Source organism: Mus pahari, unplaced genomic scaffold (assembly GCF_900095145.1).
Source record: "Mus pahari unplaced genomic scaffold, PAHARI_EIJ_v1.1 scaffold_5871_1, whole genome shotgun sequence".
Classification (NCBI taxonomy): Eukaryota; Metazoa; Chordata; class Mammalia; order Rodentia; family Muridae; genus Mus; species Mus pahari.
In genome coordinates, this window is record NW_018393135.1 from 84,214 (window position 1) to 105,900 (window position 21,687).

Here is a 21,687-nt window from a genome sequence, read left to right on the forward strand (position 1 = left end):
AGTGGAATCTTTCCAGGGACCTCAATTTCCACAAACATGAGTGATGTCATTCACCACCCTCATTTATATTTAAGAGCCAGGATTAACACATGCATGGTGAACATCAGATGAAGATCCTCAGGAGATAGTGACCAAGATTCCTCCAGGGGTGAGGAAAAAGCTGTAAAAAGTGAAACAGGAATGCAGATGTAGCATCTTCCTTGGCCACAGTGATGATAGTACATAGGGATATATTGGTACCAATTTGATTTGCTGATCTGTGTGGCACTTCATAAACCATTCTGCCCAGCCTCAGAGAAGGAAAAATATGTTCACTTTGATTTTACTCTTCTTGCTCCAGAACATTCCACTTCTTGTGGCTGATTTTATTTATCCCAGGTGCTTTTGGAGAATAAAACAGAATAAAGACAAGGATGGAAATCTGGGATCAGGCTGTATGTTCTTTATTGACAGAGTACAATGGCCCGTGGAGAAAGAGCTTTTCAGTTCTATTTTGAAACCACAGTAAGTGCTTTTGTATTTTCCATGTAAATGTTATCGTGAATATTTCCTGAGTCTATTGAGGTTGAGGAGCAAAACAATGCAAAGGGTCTTCTGTACTGTGTTATTAATGTGCAAAACAAGAAAGAACTTCAAATTCTATTAAAGACTTAATGGTATATTACCACTTTAAATTGACAGAATTTTTTTCCAGCCTGCCTCCCACCCATAGGGATGGAATTTGAGTCATAAAACAACTTTGGGCCATTATCAATCATATATTTCCCTCTCATAGACAATTTCTACAGCACAGTGGCACCATGATATTTTATTGAAAGACATCTTTTTATGACTTTATCCTAGATGTGTATATAAAAATGACCACAGAGTCTGGTGATAGTCTTTCTATAACTGCAGCTTCTAGTGTTTGTGCTGGGGCCAATAATGTTGGAGACACACCTAGCTGTGCAGAATTTCATATAGATATTCAGTTAGTTTCTTAAATTTTCTCCATTAGGTCCCTGTTTATGTACTGAAGCTGCAGCAAGAATTGATGTAAGAGATCTGTTCTCTGTCAAATTCATATTTTGATCTATGCAAATTCACTGGCTTTTAGGTCTTACAAAGACCAGTTCTTCACTTTCATTAGAATAAAGAAGGAATGTACTGATGGCAAAGAATATGTTTGAATTCTTTGAAAAGTGATATTATTTATTACTAATAGTGGTAACTAGTTACTTCCCTAGTCACTCTCCAGGGTGACAAGAGTGGCATATAATAGTTGGCCATATTAAAGAATGAGGATAGAAGAGTTACTCACTACCTCATGTTTGCCATTATTTGAGGAGCAAATGTCTGCCCTCTTTACCTCTCTGTTATTTAATCCAATACTTTCAATATTTAACATTTACGTCTGTATTTTAGTAATTTTACAAAATATAGTTGCATAGTTTGCCAGTGTGGACATTATCTACATTTTGATTTTGTGGACTTCTGATAGTTTTTTTTTTTTTCAGATATAGTACTTTAGACCAAAAAGCCACTCTAACCACTTAAGTATTTTATGTTTTTTAATGTTTACTCTAGAGGAGTTATTGTTTTATTTGTACAAGTAATAGTATAAAATTTCTGTCATGTATTACTAAAATTTTTAATGCCATCTTTTTTTCTGTGTATTTATGAATAATATCCTAAAAGGGCCTGTGTTTATAAAAAAAGAACAGATGTATAACTTCTAAATAAAATACATATATTTAACTCAGCAAAAATTAATAATAAAGTAATATATTTGATATTTATCAGTCACATGTTTTGAAGTAATTCAGAAGGGGTATGAGTTATTCTTTTCATAAACAAACACAAAACAGAATTATTCCATTGCAACTGAATTTTAGAAAGAACATTTAAGATAAGAATATTTATGTGGGGATATGATAAATATATTGCCCCCTACTGAGAAGGAATTTTAATGACATGAGCCAAGTAGTGCTACAGAAGACTGCTGTGAACTCATCTGTCATTCTTTTACTCCCTTAACCAATAGTCAATTTCATACAAAAATACCATAAACTCAATGGCACACATGCATACCACGTATTTTACATATTTCTCACTAATTTCAAATGAATATGTGACCATTTTTTACTGTTTCATCAAAGCACTTGGTAATTTATTTACTGTCTTAACAAACATTCAAAAGCCAGAGGGGAAAAAACTCTTGGTGAGAACTTGACAATAGTACATCTCATTTATGGGAGATAACCTCTCATAAACATATGAACGTTTTATGAGCTTCCAGCTTCTTTGGTCATCTCAATCATATTACACAGGTCATTTCAATCTTTAGGGGGTGGGGGCAATATAATACAGTGCAGAATTTTCCTTTTATTGACTGTAAATATTATCTGTAAAGTGCTGCCCTTATAATCACTGCAACCATTTTACAGAACACACAATGAAAATCTCAAGTATGCTCTGGTCTTGGCTTTTGCCATAAATGAAGTCAACAGGAACTCTGATCTTTTGCCAAATATGTCTCTATTATTTCAATGGTCAAAAAGGAATTGTGATTGGGGACCCCAATTAAAAAGTCTCATGTATTTGAGTTTACAAAATCATGAAATTTTCCCTAATTATGTCTGTGATAATGCCATCTGTGTAATGGCACTTACAGGACTAAACTTGGCAATGACTCTGACATTTTATATAATGCTAAACAACTTCGTATTTCATCAGGTAAGTGTGTGTGTGTGTGTGTGTGTGTGTGTGTGTGTGTGTGTGTGTGTATTAGTGGTAAGGAGGAATTCATGAAATCAGATATCATGGGTGTTCCCATAGCTTTACTAGGCCTGAGCCAATCTATGTAGTTCCAGGGTATCATTCAGAGTCTTCATGGAGATTTCAAATGACCTTTTATGATATAGAGATGATGGAAGAAATAATAGCTAGCTTAGATTTCTAGAAATTTACAGAAAACTGTGTTTATAAGTTCTTAGGAATTCATTCTACCTCCTGCTGCTTCCTGTCTTCTAGTTGCTACATTTTACTTATGGACCCTTTCATCCTGCCCTGAGTGATCAGGAAGAATTTCCCTATCTATATCAGATGGTCTCTGAGGATACATCTCTAGCCCTTACCATGGTCTCCTTCATAATTCATTTCAGTTGGAACTGGGTAGGGTTGGCCATCTCAGACAATGATAAAGGTATCCAATTTCTTTCCTATTTGAGAGGAGAGATGGAAAAAAATACAGTCTGCTTTGCTTTTGTCAGCATGATTCCAGTCAATATGCATTTATACATGACAAGAGCTGAAGTGTATTACAACCAAATCTTGACATCATCTACAAATGTTGTTATCATATATGGTGACACAGACAGTACTTTAGCTGTGAGCTTTAGAATGTGGGAATCTCTAGATATAAAGAGAATATGGGTCACCACCTCACAGTGGGATATTACTACTAGTAAGAAAGACTTCTTATTTGATAACTTGTATGGGGTATTTGCTTTTGGACACCACCATGGTGAGATTTCTGGTTTTAAAAATTTTGTCCAGACATTGAGCCTGTTAAACCATTCAGATGAATGTCTGGTAAAGCTGGAATGGATGTACTTTAACTGTGAAGTCTCAGCACCTAAATGTAAGACACTGATGAACTGCTCATCCTATCACTCATTGGAATGGTTAATGGTACATACTTTAGACATGACCTTTACTGAAGGAAGTTATGCCATATACAATGCTGTGTATGCTGTTGCCCATGCCTTACATGAGATATCTTTTCAAAAATTTGATAATCTGCCCAATGAAATTTGGGAAATAGACAATTATTTCTGCAAAAAGGTAGGTCTTTTATATTATATAATGTTTCACGTTATCACTGTCTTTAAGAGCCTTTTAGATAACCAAACCAAGCGTCCTAGAAAGTGTTTTCTGAAACAGAGTGATTTATGGATCTTTCCTACTGAACATATAAATCTAGAAGTTGGTATAAACCTCTAATGTAAAGGGAATAGAGTAGAAGGCATGATTTGTCAATGTAGCACTGTAATTTTGATACAGATTACTTGATTATCATCACACATATACTAATACTGAAAATATATTCAGTCCTTCCTCATGAACCCACTTAGTGACGAATCCTTGTTCATTGATTATCAAATATTGTGTATCAAATATTGTATTGATATTTGATTGTGTAAATAACTGTATGCTCCAGCCATGTGTGTATCTCTATACAGATGAGTGTGTGTCTCTCTTTTATGTGTCTGTATGTTTTCATATTGAAAATACAGGTTTGAATTTGTTTGCTTATTTCCTCTTAGAAAACTAAAATAACAGAAACATTATAATTTAATCTCTTTGCTTTCACTGAGAATTTTCACCTGCATACTATCAATAAAGTTAACATAAAGATGAAATAGTAATACATTTTCTTACTTTAAGGAAGAGAAAATACTCAATAGTATGCTGCCTGTCTTTCAGCTGGGTTCCCTTCTGAGAAAGGTCCACTTCACTAATCCTGTTGGGGACAAAGTGAATATGAACCAAAGAAACAAGCTGCAGGAAAATTATGACATTTTCTACGTTTGGAATTTTCCACAGGGATTTGGACTTAAAGTGAAAATAGGAATATTTAGTCCCTCTTTTATAAATGGTCAACAGCTACATTTATCTGACGACATGATAGAGTGGGCAAGAGGAAGTACACAGGTGGGCTTGGCCTAACTGTTCTAATTTAAATGACACTGTCAAGTGTGTGCATCCAACCTTCCTTAAAAGTGGTGAAATTGATTGTCAAATGAAAGACCAATTTCTATCCTCCGAAACTAAGTTTCGTTTTTTCATTTTTCAGATGAATTTTTAGTAATTCACTGAGGTTTTCTTTTTATATTTTCTTTATTTACATTTCAAATGCTATCCTGGAAGTTCCCTATACCCCCCCCCCCNCCCATGCTCCCCTACCCAACCACTCCCATTACTTGGGTCATATAAAGTTTGCAAGACCAAGGGGCCTCTATTCTCAGTGATGGCTGATTAGGCCATCTTCTGCTACATATGCAGCTAGAGACACAAGCTCAGGGGGTATTAGTTAGTTCACATTATTGTTCCACCTATAGGGTTGCAGACCCCTTCAGCTCCCCTGGTACTTTCTCTAGCTCCTCCATTGGGGACCCTGTGTTCCATCCAATAGCTGGCTGTGAGCATCCACTTCAGTGTTTGCCAGGCACTGGCATAGCCTCACAAGAGGCTGCAATATCAGGGTCCCTTCAGCAGAATCTTACTGGCATGAGCATTAGTATCTAGGTTTGGTGGCTGATGATGGGATGGATTCCGGAATGGGGTAGTCTCTGCATAGTCCATCCTTTCATCTTAGCTCTAAATTTTGTCCCTGTACCTATATCCTTTCATGAGTATTTTGTTCCTTATTCTAAGGAGGAATGAAGTATCCACACCATGGTCATCCTTCTTGGTTTTCTTCTGTTTTGCATAATGTATCTTCGGTATTCTAAGTCTCACTGAGATTTTCTAACATGCATACAATATATTTGTGTCACATCAGAACCTGTTTCTTACCTTTAGAAAACAGTTTGATATTATTTCCAGTAAAGTTAGCAATATGCTATTGGTTCTATTTTTATTGCTATAGAGTGATTTCTACTCTTATGATGAACCTCTTCAAAAGATTCTTAAAGACCCTTGTGTAAGTATAAATTCAACACAATCAAGTAACTGATTTTTATTATGTAGTCTTAAGCCTGTTTACCAACTAGTCCTAAATTTCCAACAGCTCTAACAAACCATACATTAACATTTTATGACATTTAGATACTTTATGAACTATACCTTGTTTTTTTAGTTTTTAAAAATATGTGTATGGGTGGTTTTTTCTGCATGCGTATCAGTGTAACACCTGCATGAATGGTATATACAGATGACTGATGTGTTAGTCTAATCTCAGAGCACTTGAAAGAGCTCCATGGCACTCATTTGGTGCTAGAAATAAAATTTGGGACCTATTCACTAGTAGCAATTGTTCTTGAGAGCTGAGCCATGTCTACATCCCTGGCTGATACCTTGTAAAAATAATGTTGACTAAAGGAAAGTTTTTGGTCCTTTAAATTCTTGCATAAATTATTCAACCAAACAAAGATGTTCATAGTTTCCTCAATGTGGGGAGAAATTGGTAGTAATTGCCTTTTGAGGACATTTGAAAATGAAAGATCTCATCACCATACTAGGTATATTATAGGCATAAATTCTAATATTCTTCATTTCAATATGTCATATTCAAACTACCCCAAAACAAAATTGGTCAAATGTCTTCAAGCTTGACATGAAGTGATTCTCAGGTTGCTCAGAGAGACTGAAATTTATAGTTGCTATGTTTTCTCAATGTGATTAAGAATGCAGTTCTTAGGGAAAAGACCATAAGAACTAAACGTGTAGTTACAGAGCTACATATACAGTTAGAAGATAGCATCGAAATCTCATGTGTGTTACAGCCAGGCCTCACTGGAGCCTCAAACATATCCACTGGTAGACTATAGATTTTTAAAAATGCAACCAGTGTTCTATTCACCTATGTTGAAATTCCAATGTGAAAACTAATAAATAAAAGCATGAAGATGTCAGGAAAATATGATTCCAAAGATTGTAGTCATAGACTTAAATGAGAGTATATCAAATGTTAAACTAAACAAAGAATCAAAGAATGATTATAAGAATGCTAAAAAAAAATCAAGGGGGCAGTAACTACCTCTGGGAGAATACAATGAAATTATGAAAACTTTATTACAATAAGAAACTGAACAAGGTTCTCTAGCTGGTCCAGTCACTGTTTAACTATCCCCTGATCTTCTGCTACATGTTACTCCCACACATCTTTACGTAGGGTAAATAGTAGGTTGAAGGTTTTGTGGATAGATGTCTCAATCCCAGCAGTGGACATCTTTACTTGTTATTGGAGATTATCATTAAAGGCTCCATATCATGCTTTGCTAGGAGACTTAGCCATGGACATCCTCATAGATTTCTGGGAATGTCTACTGCCTGAAGATTCTACCTTGACTCAGAGATGCCATCCCCATCTTAATGGTTTCTCCAAATAATCTGTTCTTCTGTCCTCCCCTTCTGTGCTCACCCTACACCACACCCATTCAGTCCTCAAACACATTCACTCACAGTGTTTATTCTGTTTCCCTTCTCAGTGAGACACATGTCCCACCTTGTGCCATATTTGTGACTTAACTTCTTTAGTTATGTGCAGTGTAACAACATATCATGGATATTCTTAAATGAGAATAAATATTGTATATTTAAAACATTTAGAGATGTAACTGCCAATTCAGTTACTATATACAGTGAATTTATTCTTCATAAAAAAGTGAAAAAACTTCGCTCGGTTTGGTGGTGCACGCCTTTAATCCCAGCACTCGAGAGGCAGAGGCAGGCAGATTTGTGAGGTCCGGGCCAGCCTGGTCTACAAAATGAGTTCCAGGACAGCCAGAGCTATACAAAGAAACCCTGTCTCGAAAAAGCAAAAGAAAGAAAGAAAGAAAGAAAGAAAGAAAGAAAGAAAGAAAGAAAGAAAGAAAGAAAGAAAGAAAGAAAGAAAGAAAGAAAGAAAGAAAGAAAGAAAGAAAGAAAGAAAGAAAGAAATTTTGAAAAAGCAAAATAATTTCTCATCTCCTCCTGTACCATGCCTGCCTGGATGGTGCCATGTTCCTGCCTTAATGATAATGAACTGAACCTCTGAAGCTGAAAGCCAGGGCAGATTAGATGTTGTCCTTATAAGATTTGCCTTGATCATGGGGTTTGGTCACAGCAGTAAAACCCTAAATAAGACACTGGAACATGGTCAAACTCTCAGTTCCTGTCCCATAGATAAAACTTAGTTGTTCTCTCCCAAACTCCCCCATGAAGCCCTAAGTTTTGGATAGCTGACTTCAGATTACTTACCATATATTTTAAGAGTTCTTTTTATGGTTTCCAGGTTAAACTTCTTCTCTTTTTTGGATTGTGAGGGAAGCATGGGGGTTGGGATATTGGTAAGAGTTGTTAAAGAAAACTTTCATGCACCTCCTTTGCGTCTATGAATCTACAATCATTGTTGTCAGTTCAAAAGTACTTTCCTAGCACTTTAAAAGCAGGGAGCAAAGATAATGGTGTTCTACACGGTTTCTGGTGTTAGCAGAGAAAAAAACATGGTTCCTAACTGCACCTGGCCCACAGACCTAGACAAGGCCCTCAAAATGAGCACAGCCTATGGATATCAACATGGTTTCAGGCTTCAGTCCAAACCATGAAGTTTTCCAAGTATTTAGTCATAATCTCTACCATGGAAATCAACATTGACTCTGCATGCAGTAGGAATATTGATCCAGATACAGCCAGCAGCAGCAGCATATATCTTGGCATCTCCCTAGGCTTATGTGGAAGTGTAGCTCACTCAGAACAGTGTGGCTCCAGCTGACAACAGAATTCATTGACTTCGGCATGACATCAACTCAGCCTAAGGGCATCCACATGGCCTTTGGTGGTAACACTGTTCATGGACATCAATATAGATCTTCTTGGCAGCAGGACCTCTGGCCTAGACATGCACCATTGTGGTAGCAAGATCCACATCTATGTGCACAAATACTGGTATGAACACAGACCACAGATACCAACAAAGTCTCTGGGTGCCATAGGGCAATAGGCCCAGATATGGCTCTTGGTAGCAGTATGGAGCTCAATATCACCATGGCTAGAGATGACAGAACAGGCCACTCACATAAATATGGCCACTGTGGGAAAGATTGGTCTATAAAAATAGGCATTCTTTTGTGGCCTCTATTGTGGGGGGAGTGTAAAAAAAACAAAAACATTTCCCTTATATATACGAACAGAGCACTTTTGTAAAAAAGGGATATGGGGGAGGAAACAAAATGAAGTCGAACAAAAGAATCATAATTAGAGTATAACATTGTTTATTTTTTTGTGTGTGGACATGCCTGAAATAATCTTGACTAAACATTTTAGAATGTTTGTGAACATCACAATTGAAAGATCAGTTCCTCGATGTAAATATGTATTAATTAATCCCAGTGGCCAGTTCGCTACCAGCTTGAATTTTTTATGTCAGTGAAAGAAGGAGATGCACACATAGCTTTAATATTTTAATATGTCTTAAAGAGTACAATAACTGGGCCACTGCCCAACCTCCATGCTGTTAATTCTGAGCTATCACTTCCTAATTCTATGTTTCAATTATTATTCTTAACTCTACCTTGACAAATGTCTGGGCCAAAATTTTTGGTCCAGAGCCCAGGGCACTTACCTTGCTTTTCTAACCCTTGTGGTCTCTGTCTTTCCTCGGTTTGCAATTTCCTCCAGAATGGCAGACCTCTTCCTTCCTTCTTCTCCTGGTCCCAAGCCAAGGAAATCCTGGAATCCTTCCTCTTTCTGTCCTCCCCAGCTATTGGAATCTTTATTTAGCAATCAGAACCTACTGAGGGGAGATTTGCAAAAACCACTTGAAAACATTATAGTGTCAAATGCTTTCTGGGAAACAGTTATCATTCATAATGTAAACAGCTACAGCTGTACAAAAATTACTTCATCCCACAAGGTTCAACATATGTATGTTAAGTATAAAACATCACAACATAAAGTCAAGGATAGAATGATACTATTATCCAAAAAATTTATGCAGAAAAGGCTCTTAAGAATGTCTAGGATCCATTTCAAATTTTAAAAAAGAACAAACAAAAACATGACAAACTAAGAGAACACATGTTGCCATAATAAAGTTTTCTACAGCAACTTTATTGGTGGGTATTGCAGTATATGGAAAGGAGAATCAAATAACTTCCATAAAAATTAGAAATGAGATCAAGTTTTTGTAGTGGCACATGTCTTTAATCTACATTCTGTGAATCAAGAGTCAGGAGAATCGCTCTCCACTCAAAGGCTAGTCTCCCTTTTCTATTGAATCTACTCAAATCGGGGCTGAAATACATACTCTGCCTTAAATGAAATGAGCAGAATACAGATAAGGAAATGCATTTTCTCATCCTCAAAATAATCCTTAAAGTCTTACTAAGATGTGAAAATAAATAATAAATAGTAAATACAAAAATAGAAGGAAAGTACTGTGTCCTGATTTATATGGAAAGTTGAGATTAAGCAATACTACACTGTGAGAACCTGTTTCAACAAAAACAAAAAGAAAAAAGAGGAAGAGTTTTGCTTAATCATACTTCTGAAGGACGTGACATGAACCTGTGAATAATAGACTCTGTGATGACAGTATCAAAGGCAATATGAAACAAAGGATACAAATTCAGCATTCAGAGATCAGGTAAATTCCAGTGCAGCATATAGACATCCATTATGAGACTCTTTGTAATAAAAGGATTTTCTTAATTTAAAAATTACTTTAATTAATTTTAAGCAATCTAAATTCTCACCATATTTGCAGGCTCCATAAAGCCTTTTAACTTCAGGAAATACTTCATCTTCCAGTTCATTATACAGAAACACATTACCTCCTCACTACAAATGCCACAGGGCTCTGCCTCTGTAGCTAATTTTCTCTTTCCATTCATTTGTTATCATTTGCAGTCCTAATGTAGATGAGGTTATTTCGGTTATCTGTTATTTGAGGTGTTTTTCCCCTTTTTATGTATGTTCTTTACTTGTAATTTGTGTCTATGTTGCTGTTATTAAGCACTAATTATAAGCAAAGTGAGAAGAAAAAGGTTGATTTGGTTCATGGATTACACTCAAGGGAAGAAAAGGCATTGATCAGGATAATGTAACTGAAACTTAGTCATTCGAACAACTCTATTTATTGGCTTGTCCTGTATAATTTCTAATGTACCACTGCCTGTGGGCAACACTGTTTCTAATGGGCTGGACACTCCTACATCAATTACCACTTTAAAATATGCTTCACAGGTCTGATAACAGGCTATACTGATAGAGATAATTTCTCTATTAGGATCTCTGTGCCTTTATACTGTACTTTTTCTTAAAAAGACAAGAATCAAAACGAATAACCACCTTGCAATCCGCTCACTATTTGCAAACAGGACCCTACCACCTCTTCTTTCTGAACTTCAAGTTGATGGGAAATGATTCAACTTCTCCTCAATTGCTCCATATATTGATGCCTGTCACCATACAATGCACTAAGTGAAATCTGGTAACTTTGTTGGTGTATATAAAATAAGCTTATTAATGACACATGCTAATATAAGATAATTTGTGAAGGGGTAAATAAAACCCCTGATAGCAGGATATGTTTATTTTTCTGCAGATGCTGACCTCTGTGTGCAGTACTGATTGTGGTCCAGGATTTAGAAAATTCGGGAAGAATGGAATGCCAGTCTGCTGTTTTGATTGCATTCCCTGCCCAGAAAATGAAATTTCTAATGAGACAAGTGAGTATTTCCTGCAGAAATAAGTTCTTCAAATTGATTATCATCTTGCAGACAACTGGGAATGCTGAAGTGGTCTATAATGGAATGTTAAAAAAATACATACCATTTTCCTAAGTTGGGGATTATAAGAATAAAATAATTTAAAATACCCTTATTAAGAAAAAATAGAATTTGTCATATATCTTTGAGTCACTGAAAATTTAAGTGGATGAAATATTCTCAAACAGTTTCGATAAGAAAACTTCAGTGTTAGTGTGTTCTAGAGAGATCTTTTCTAGGGATTAACTCTCTCTAAAAATATATATAGATCATGAGTCTAAACAATTTGTTTATATTGTCTTGATGTATATACCCTTATGTAAGCTTACAAACCCCTATCAAGTAGAGAAGCATATGGAAGACAGAATCAGGTGTGTGGCTAGAAGGAACCAAATCTAAGTCCTCTGAAAGACTAATGACAAGGGCACATAATAATTAGTAAAACTATTAGAAACTTAAGGATGAGATAGGAAATTTTGTATAATAAAGAGACATTCATCTTTTCAAATGTTCAGTGTTATTTTAAGTATAGAAAATTGAGAATCACTGTTGGCACATGATGTGTAAATATTAGAGTCCCCTATTCAATACTAGTAGAAGTAGTACCTAGTTAATATTTTCCACAATAGCATATGTTAAAATTGCCTTGTCAGGAAAAGAATTAGCCACAATTTTCAAATGGTATCGGCACTTGCATAGCCCATATTTGTCAAATAACCATTTCGTCAGGATTAATTGACTATCATTGGCAGGCATGCATTTATTCCCGTACTTGGTGCATTACCCTATATGATTAAATGGAAGCCCTTAAAGGCTTTTATGACCAGTAAGATAGCTTAGTAGTTAAATCCTTTCCCATTATATATGATGGCATTCGTTCATTGCCAGAATACATAAATAGGATGTAACCAACTCCTACCTATTGTTTTCTGATATGCATGAAGTTCTACATAAAATATACACATAAGTAATTCAACAAGGCTTTTTGAATACACCTGACGGTCGTGCTGGGATGCAAACTCAAGTACTCTCTAAGAGCAAATTATTCTCTTCAAAACCAAGCTAAATTTATAATTCCTCAAATAAATTAAGTGATAACAGCTGTCAACAAAAGCATTGCTCCATGTAAAAGATTTCAAGGCTTGGAAGCATATTATCCCTTATTGCAGTTATCCAATGATTCAGTGCAATAGAAATCAGATTTCCTACACATACAATAGTGGGAATTACAGAGCTTTATACCTTCAGTGATAGGGTTCCTTTTTTATGAAAAAAACTCAGGAATATGTTATTATTACAGTCAAAAGAGAACAAAGCTAGAATGATTTTCGTGTATTTTTGCAGCTACAAACATTGATAATATATTCATATAAACTTTACTTCTTATTCTCTGCCTCATATCTAACCCATATAAACTCAGTTACTCTCATGTTCATGAGAACGTTTATTATTTTTTCCCATAAATGCAATTAAAAATATACAAACCCATGGTAAATGATTACAACAATATAGTAAAATAGACAAAAATTTTTGTGGTTTTTGTTTACCACAACAAGAAGCATTAAAAAATGGAATCAGTCATTTTATGTAGCAATGATCTTGAATGTATATTCAACAACCAGATACACCTGTTGAAACATTTCTTTTATAAACTTGAATGAAATATCCTGACAGTAAAATTGCTGAAGCTACACTAATAATACTTTCATTTTTTCATTAGATATGGAGTTGTGTGTCCCGTGTCCAGAAGACCAATATGCTAATACAGAGCAGAATCACTGCATTCATAAAGCTCTCATATTTCTTACTTTTAAAGACCCCTTGGGGATGGCACTTTCCTTAATGGCATTGTGCTTCTCTGCATTTACAGCTGTTGTTCTTTTGGTCTTTGTGAAGCACAACAATACTCCCATAGTTAAGGCCAATAACCGTACTCTTACCTACATCTTGCTCGTCTCCCTCATTTTTTGTTTCCTCTGCCCTTTGCTCTTCATTGGCCATCCAAACTCAGCCACCTGCATCCTACAGCAAATCACATTTGGAGTGGTATTCACTGTGGCTGTTTCCACTGTGTTGGCCAAAACAATTACTCTTGTACTGGCATTCAGAGTCACAACCCCTCAAAGCATGATGAAGTACTTTCTTGTTTCAGGGGCATCTAACTATATCATTCCCATCTGCACTCTCATCCAAGTTATTGTCTGTGCAGTCTCGCTAGGAGCTTCTCCTCCTTCTGTTGATATTGATGCACAATATGAGCATGGACACATCATCATTGTTTGTAACAAGGGTTCAGTCTATGCCTTTTACTGTGTCCTGGGATACCTGGCCTGCCTGGCCTTTGCGAGTTTCACTCTGGCTTTCCTTTCCAGAAACCTGCCCAGCACCTTCAATGAAGCCAAATCCATAACATTCAGCATGCTGGTGTTCTGCAGTGTCTGGGTTACTTTTATACCTGTTTACCATAGCACCAAAGGCAGTGTCATGGTGGCTGTTGAGATCTTCTCCACTTTGGCTTCCAGTGCAGGGATACTGATATGCATCTTTGTTCCCAAATGTTACACAATACTGTTTATACCAGACAAAAATTCTCTTCAAATGATCAGGATGAAATCATTTTCCCACGCTCAACCTTCATAAATTCTAATTGACACATGTGTAGTTGGTTCATAATCACCAAATATTGGATTACATTGTCATACCTATCTGTTTTTGGAATGAATTTCTTTGTTTCCTCTTATGAATTTGCCTGGCAATACCATGTCTTCTGAGGTCTAAGTGTCTCCTATATCCTATTATCCACGATGTTTTCCCACAATTGCCCTCTTTGCCAGAAAGAGAAATACAATCCTGATTCATTTTAGGAGTTAGAGGAGTTCTACTGTGAACATAAAGGAGAAAGGAATATTTTGTATCAATAGGTTGATAGATTATTCCAAGAAATGGAATGATGCCTCAGCAATTAAAATCATGCATGCCCTGCTCTTGTAGAGGAAATGATTCAATACTTAATCCTACAAACTCCTATTAAAACCACCTGTAAAAATAGCTACAAAGTATCAGATGGTCTCTTCTTGGCTCCAAATTTCCCTGAATTTATGCACATAATAACACACACACACATACACACACACACACAAACTTATTTTACATACAATTTCAAAGTATAGAACAATATTACAAGCACTTTACTGTGGTGTCAGAATGACAGGAACCAACAGAGATAGGATGGGATATGGGTGGAGATGACGATTTATCTTTAGGCATTTTACATAAGAACCCTCAACTTTAAGTGTATCATAAAAGACACACTTGTTAAATAGACAGGGAAAGTAGATCTTGTTGAAATGATTTATTCTATGTGTGCAATTTAGATGACTCTGTTCAACAATCAGCGTTGATACCACAGAGTAATCTGAGGTAGGAACCTGGTGGGAGTCAGAGCTGAGAGCAGATGATGAATATTAGCTTAGAAATCGACTGGCCTTGATGTTTCTGGCAGTCAACAGTTAGCAGAGAAAGGGTGGAAAGCAACCATTCACACACATACACCTGGACATGCACACACACATGTGCACACACACACACACACACACACACACACACACACAAACCACACAAAGTATTGTTAAATAAAGACAAGGTCCAACAACAGACATACACACAAACAACAGGCAAACACACACATATTCACATGTTAGAAGACTGGAGCAATACTATGAAAAACAGGCTGAAAGCTTTTAGTGTGTATACTATATACATATATACACATATGCACACACATATATGTACACACATACTGGTGAGTGAATGGAATAAATTTCCAACAAACAGGCTTCATTTCATACATAATATACATAAATAAATACACACAATTGGTGGAAGATGAAAGCTCCAACACATACCCAAAGAAGTTTTACATATATACATGCATATAGATGCAATGGATATAACAAAATTCCAAAGCACTCTCACACAAACTTTACACACACACACAAACACACACACACACACACACACACACACACACACATACACACACACAAAGATATACTTGGAAGGTGGAAAGAACGAAGTTCCAACATATTGTCACAATAACTTTATACATGTACATACATACACATAGTAGATAGGTGGAAAGGACAATGTGATGACCACCTTATTCTTTCTCCCATGGCTAATATAGCCCAGAAAAGTATTTCATGCAGTATAAGATTATTATTTAGTTCTCTTCTACTGAACGACTATGAAAAAAACTATTTTCCCAATACCTTTATAGAAATAATATTACATAGTGCATGTAAAGTAAACAGATGACTTGCTGTAGATTAACAAAATGTAAGTAATCAAGGTATTTTTCTCAGCCAGTTTCTCTTACTAGCAGGCAGCAATCTGCAACTACAAAGAAAGGAGTGATTATTTTATGAGTTATCTTTAAAAGTAACCTTATAAGTATCTTAAAAGAATTACACATCTAAATATTTACTTAAAAATTAGTCATATTTACTTTAAATCCTCTGATTGCAAATGCACAAGTCAGCAATTTTTTCTTTTCTTTCTTTTATTTTAAGTTTATTTACATTTCAAATGTTATCCCCTTACCTGGTTTCCCCCTTCCAGATACCCCCTATTCCATCTGCCATCCCCTTCCTTCTATGAGGGTATTTTTCCACCCACCCACCTACTCTCACCTCCTGCCCTCAATTCACTACACTGGGGCATCTATCGAGCCTGCATAGGACCAAGAACTTCTCCCATTGATGCCTGACAAGGCTATCCTCTGCTACATATGCAACTGGAGCCATGTGTACTCCTTGGTTGATGACTTAGTCCCTGGGAACTCTGGGAGGTCTGGTTGGCTGATATTGTTATTCTTCCTATGAGGTTGTGAACCCCTTCAGCTCTTTCAGTCCTTTCTCTAACTCTTCCATTGGGGATTCCACACTCAGTGCAGTGGTTACCTGTGAGCATTCGACTCTGTCTTTTTAAGATTCTGGCAGGGCCTCTCAGGAGTCAGCCATGTATGACTTCTTTCAGTAAGCATTTCTTAGCATCCACAATAGTGTTGGAGTTTGGTGACTGTATCTAGGATAAATACCAAGGTGGGACATTCTCTGAATGGCCTTTCCTTTTGTCTTTGCTCTTCACTTTGTTTCCATATTTGCTTCTGTGAGTATTTTGTTCCCTTTTCTAAGAAGGACTGAAACATCAACACTATGGTCTTCTTTCTTCTTGAACTTTATGTGCTTTGTGAATTGTATCTTGGGTACTTAGAGATTTTGGGCAAATATTCACTTATCAGTGAGTGCATACCATGTGTATTCTTTTGTGATTTGATTACCTCACTCAGGATGATTTTTTTAGATCCATCCATTTGCATAAGAATTTCATGAATTAATCATTTTATTAGCTGAGTAGTACTACATTGTGTAAATGTACCACATTTTCTCTATCCATTCCTCTGTTGAAAGAACATCTAGGTTCTTTCCACTTTCTGGCTATTATAAATAAGGCTGCTATGAACATAGGGGAGTATGTGTCTTTGTTATATGTTAGAGCATCTTTGGGGTATATAGCCAGGAGTTGTATAGCTGTGTACTCAGGTACTACTTTGTCCAACTTTCTGAGAAACCACCAAACTGATTTCAAGAGTGCTTGTACCAGCTTGCAATCCCACCAGCAATGGAGGAGTGGTCCTTTTTTACCACATCCTCACCAGCATCTTTTGAGGTATGAGGCAAAATGGAAGCAAGAATGGATATATACTAAAACGTTTGCATTCCTCATTACCTAAGTTCCGAGGCCTATGTAGAAAACTCATTTCAACTTCATTATAAATATCACATAAGTTCATTCATATTTCCCATGTAGATTTTATCATGGAAAAAAATATAATGACAGAGGTTGGCAGAACATGAGGAATCTTATTGCTTCTTCCAAAAACCTCACCTACTAGAAGCAAACCAAACTCCATTTTTTTTAATGATGATTTTTTTTTTAGTTTTAAATAGTCCAGATAATATTGTAATTTTCCTCCAGTGAATATTAAAATTATATTCCTAAAACCTGAGTAAAGGCAGAATAATTTTCCTTGATCCATCATACATAACTATCCTAGTCACAGGCACCATTAAGAAGTATTCAGTCCTACCAATAAAATGTAACTAAAGACTACCTCACTCTGTTTAGTACAGACAAAATTACCCAAAAATCTCTTACAGGTTGTTTATGTTTACACCATTTTGTATTTCCTAGTGTATTTCCATATTCACTCATGCATGGTTCACATTGACTTTTGGAGGAATATTCATGTAATTCTTTATTTAGGCTTTCAGATACTTTGCATGTTATTACTACATAGTAATGAAGATGTACTGAAATAGATTTAAAAGGATCTACCTTCTGTGAAGTTACATGTCCTAGTTTGTCATTCCTTCACATGAATATATGTACAGGCACAATCTTTTAGGATTAGAACACCCAAACCTGTCTCAATGTTCTAAGTCAAGGAAGATGTCTGGAATTTCACCTGGGGGGTGTTGCATTCTGAGAAAAGCTAGGCTATCTCTATTTGTGGTGATTGCTTACACCTCTTACCAATTGCTCAGTAACAGATATTTACTCTCATAGGTACAAATATTTATGAATGTGGATGTAGGTGTTACATACTGACTCATCTCTATCATGATTGAAGCTATATGTGTCTGTCACTCAAAGCCCCAGTGTTGGGGAATGCCAGGGAAGTGAGACAGGAGTGTGTGGGTGGGGGAGGGAAGACCCTCATAGAAGCAGGGTGAGAGAGGATGGGAAAGGGAGTTTTGGGGTGGGGGAAACCAGGAAATGTTATAACATTTGAAATGTAAGTAAAAAAATATCCAATAAAGATAAAATGCATACTATATATATTCGAAAAAAAGAATGAATTTTTATTGTGATAATTACATTATATGTACCTCTAGATCTCTCCTTTCATAATTTCATTAACCAGGGCTGCATATTTTATTCTTGTTTAAACTATGAACATGTGACTCTAAGAATTGCTATCAGGTGTTTCTTAGAGGCATCACCTTATACCATGACAGTAAGGGTATACATCCATTTCACCTGGGCATATGTATGCTGAGTTGTAGCATGCCATAGATTCTCAGTAGTAGAGTGTCCCTTGCCATCTAAAGTAAATAAAATAAATAAATAAAAATACAAGATTTAAATTAAATTGTGGTGAAGGAGTATACAACTGCCCCTACTTAAAATTGTTTGTAACTCATTAGTTTTAGGGCTCTGTGGACTCATTCCACAATTCCCTGTCCTTGTGGATAGTATGGAATACCCACTTTATCAGGAACGGACAATTGGGCACAGTTATATGCTTTACTCTGAATCACATATGCTGTGGGGCCATTAGAAGATCCATCAGTAAAAATTACCTGAGCTCTCGGTACAGAAGTCTGCCTCACTATTTTAGGGAATACTAATGCATGCTTATTCACAAACTGAAATCATTTATTTTTAGGATAATGATTATTTATGACTCCAGACTTTTACATAAAAGCAATGGCCTACACATTCATATTTAGAAATAACTAATACATTTGTTGCTTTGTAAAAATGTTCTTTCCCAAAATATTCTTAGATTCTTCTTGAATTATGTGTATTAGACAAGCAACAACTGCTGTACTACTGCAGTAGGTTTATGGGTAGTAGCAAGAACATAACTAGCCCAACCTTGCATATAATCTATATATTGCATACACTGTTTCTCAATAGCTTTCTTCCCCTTATGCAGAGTCTGTCTACCAGCAGCAATTATTTCTCAATCAGAAGTTGGATCAGGAATATTTTCAAAATATCAAAAAAAGTTTTAACTCCCCTATAGAAATTTTCAAATGAGGTTTACCCCAATTTATGTTTCCCCATAACTTTTGAAAATCATTTAATGATTTCAATCCATACTTCCTGATTTGGACTTTTTACAGCACAATAATCTTGGGATACATCTTATGTCCCAAATAGGAGTAAGGTGGATCATTCTGGACCTTTTCAGTTGCTATTACTATGCTCCACTCTTTAAAGGTCTCCTTTAAATGTGCTTAAGCTGATAATAGCAGTGTTTTTTTAATGGGCTAATGAAATGACAGACTTGAGATTGTTCTTGCCTAGCTTTTGTAACAGTTTGCATCACAAGTTTATGACATAAAGTCACGCTGTTTGCTGTGCATTAGGGGAAAAACTTGCAATGAAATCTTTGCATGTGTTCGTGAAATTTTTTGGATGGCCCACTAAAAGGAAATCTCTTACAACTCTTTGGAGCAAGAGGTATAGAATAAAAACAGCCCTTCAACTCCAGAATAATCTTAAAGGTATCTACATGTACAGCAGAAGGGGTAGGCAATCCTCACTGCAATGCTCCCATTAATTCCATAGTTTCATTAACTCCCCAGTGATATTGCAACAGTCTCCAATTTCCTGATTTCTTTTTAACCACAAAATGGGTGAATTCCAAGGAGAACTAGAGGGCTCGAGATGTCCACTATCAAGCTGTTCCTATACTAACTGTTCTGTGGCCTTTATCTTTTCCTTTTCAAGAGACCACTGATCTACCCACACAGGTATTTTACTATTGTTTCAAATAATAGAATAGTCATGGAGCACAGGCTGGCCAGTTGCTTCTACAAAAAATACCCTGACCCAGCTCTATCAAGTCTATGAGTAGGCATTAACAGCTCCTGGTCTCCCTGACTCTCAATTCCCAAGCCTTGATTTGGCAAAATCCTTGATCATACATCTGTCTTATGATTTTTTCTTTTGGTTAGGACTGTAAAGAAAAACCCTTATTATTCCCATCAAATCCCATCCTCATAAATTATATGGTAGGACTGTTACAATGTATAGTTGGAACATACATTTGTGTCCTTCCTCAACCTACCAAAATAAAATATCATTACTCTTTTCTAGACATTGACTTTGACCAATTCCTTATAGTTGTATAATCATGGGCTGCTTCAGACATGCCTGAGGGTATTGATCTGCTGTGAGCCCTGAAGCTTCAGCCCCAGTATACAATAGTCTCTGAAACCCTCTTCCATTAATTCTTAGTGAGAGCTCTGGGATTTGAGCCCCTATGACTTGTGTCCATAAACATCTGAGGACCCAAACCTGCATTTACTCTTCTAACCCTCAATGCTGTGTAGTGATTTGAATATGTTTGGCCCAGAGAGTGGCACTATTTAAAAGAGATTTGTCCTTGGAGTAGGTGTGTCACTATGGATATGGGCTTTAAGACCCCCTTCCAAACTGCTTAAAAAGTCAGTATTATTCTAACATGGAAAACACTCAGCTCCTACTGCATCATGCCTGCCTGTATGTTGTTGTGTTACTGACATGAAGATAATGGACTGAACCTCTGAACCTATAAGCCAGCCCTAATTAAAGGTTGTCCATATAAGCGTTGTCTGCTCACATCAGTAAAACCCAAACTAAGATATGCTACATTCTTAGTTTGACCTTGAGGTAGTAATAGTAAATACAGAAACCCTAACCTGACTGAATAACTGAAATTCTGATAGGAGAATGTGTCATAATTTTGATTTCTCCAGTATTATCATTTTTGGTAACACCTGGATCAATCCTATGAACCTTCATGGTTACACTACTTCTCCCAAAGCTCAGACCTACAGTGACTGTTGGAAAGGACCACACACCCCCATAGGTAGGGTTTGCATACCAATTTCATGGGTTAATACTGTGCAGGTAGAAGAATTGAGGTCCACTTTTGCACTGCCTGAGGTCAGTCTTAATCAGATTTCCTTGCAGGGGAACAAAGGTGTGTAGTACCCAATAACATCGCTGATGTGGGGACTGGGGATGACCTCTCTTCCCATTTCGCTGATGAAGAGAATTTCCCATGAAACTCTCTTGGATTTCCATTCACTAGTCCTATGCTTCCCTCTCTTACATCTATGGAATAATCCTTTCTGCCAGCCTTCCTGGGAATGACTCTAAATTCTAGTCTCATTTTTATTGGGACTCTGCTTAATTCCGGATCCTACTTTCCCACACCAATAACAAATTATAGGAGGAACAGCTACTCTGCTTTTATTTGGTTTTCTTTACCGAAACAATATCTCCTTTACTATCCCGACCCGCGGGACATAAGTTATTTCATGGTCCTCAAGGGGGATTCTAAACCTAGAGAGGAATGGGATAAAGGAAGAGACAGAGACCATGCATATTC

The 21,687-nt window shown here is 36.4% G+C and overlaps 1 protein-coding gene across 1 annotated transcript; it reads left to right on the plus strand.

Annotated features, from left to right (window-relative positions):
* The first annotated feature begins 307 nt into the window (after positions 1–307).
* LOC110315369 (vomeronasal type-2 receptor 116-like) lies at positions 308–14,093 on the plus strand. The gene is made up of 6 exons (XM_021189445.1): positions 308–504; positions 2,427–2,715; positions 3,013–3,825; positions 4,468–4,695; positions 11,291–11,414; positions 13,174–14,093. Exons 1-6 carry the CDS (start codon positions 308–310, stop codon positions 14,091–14,093), a joined length of 2,571 nt encoding a protein of 856 aa, XP_021045104.1.
* Positions 14,094–21,687: the final 7,594 nt, after the last annotated feature.

Coding starts and splice junctions, on each gene's coding strand:
- LOC110315369 (XM_021189445.1), top strand. CDS start 308: ATGTTCACTTTGATTTTACTCTTCTTGCTCCAGAACATTCCACTTCTT. Junction 505..2,426: donor AGTTCTATTTTGAAACCACA/GTAAGTGCTTTT, acceptor ACCATTTTACAG/AACACACAATGAAAATCTCA. Junction 4,696..11,290: donor GGGCAAGAGGAAGTACACAG/GTGGGCTTGGCC, acceptor ATTTTTCTGCAG/ATGCTGACCTCTGTGTGCAG.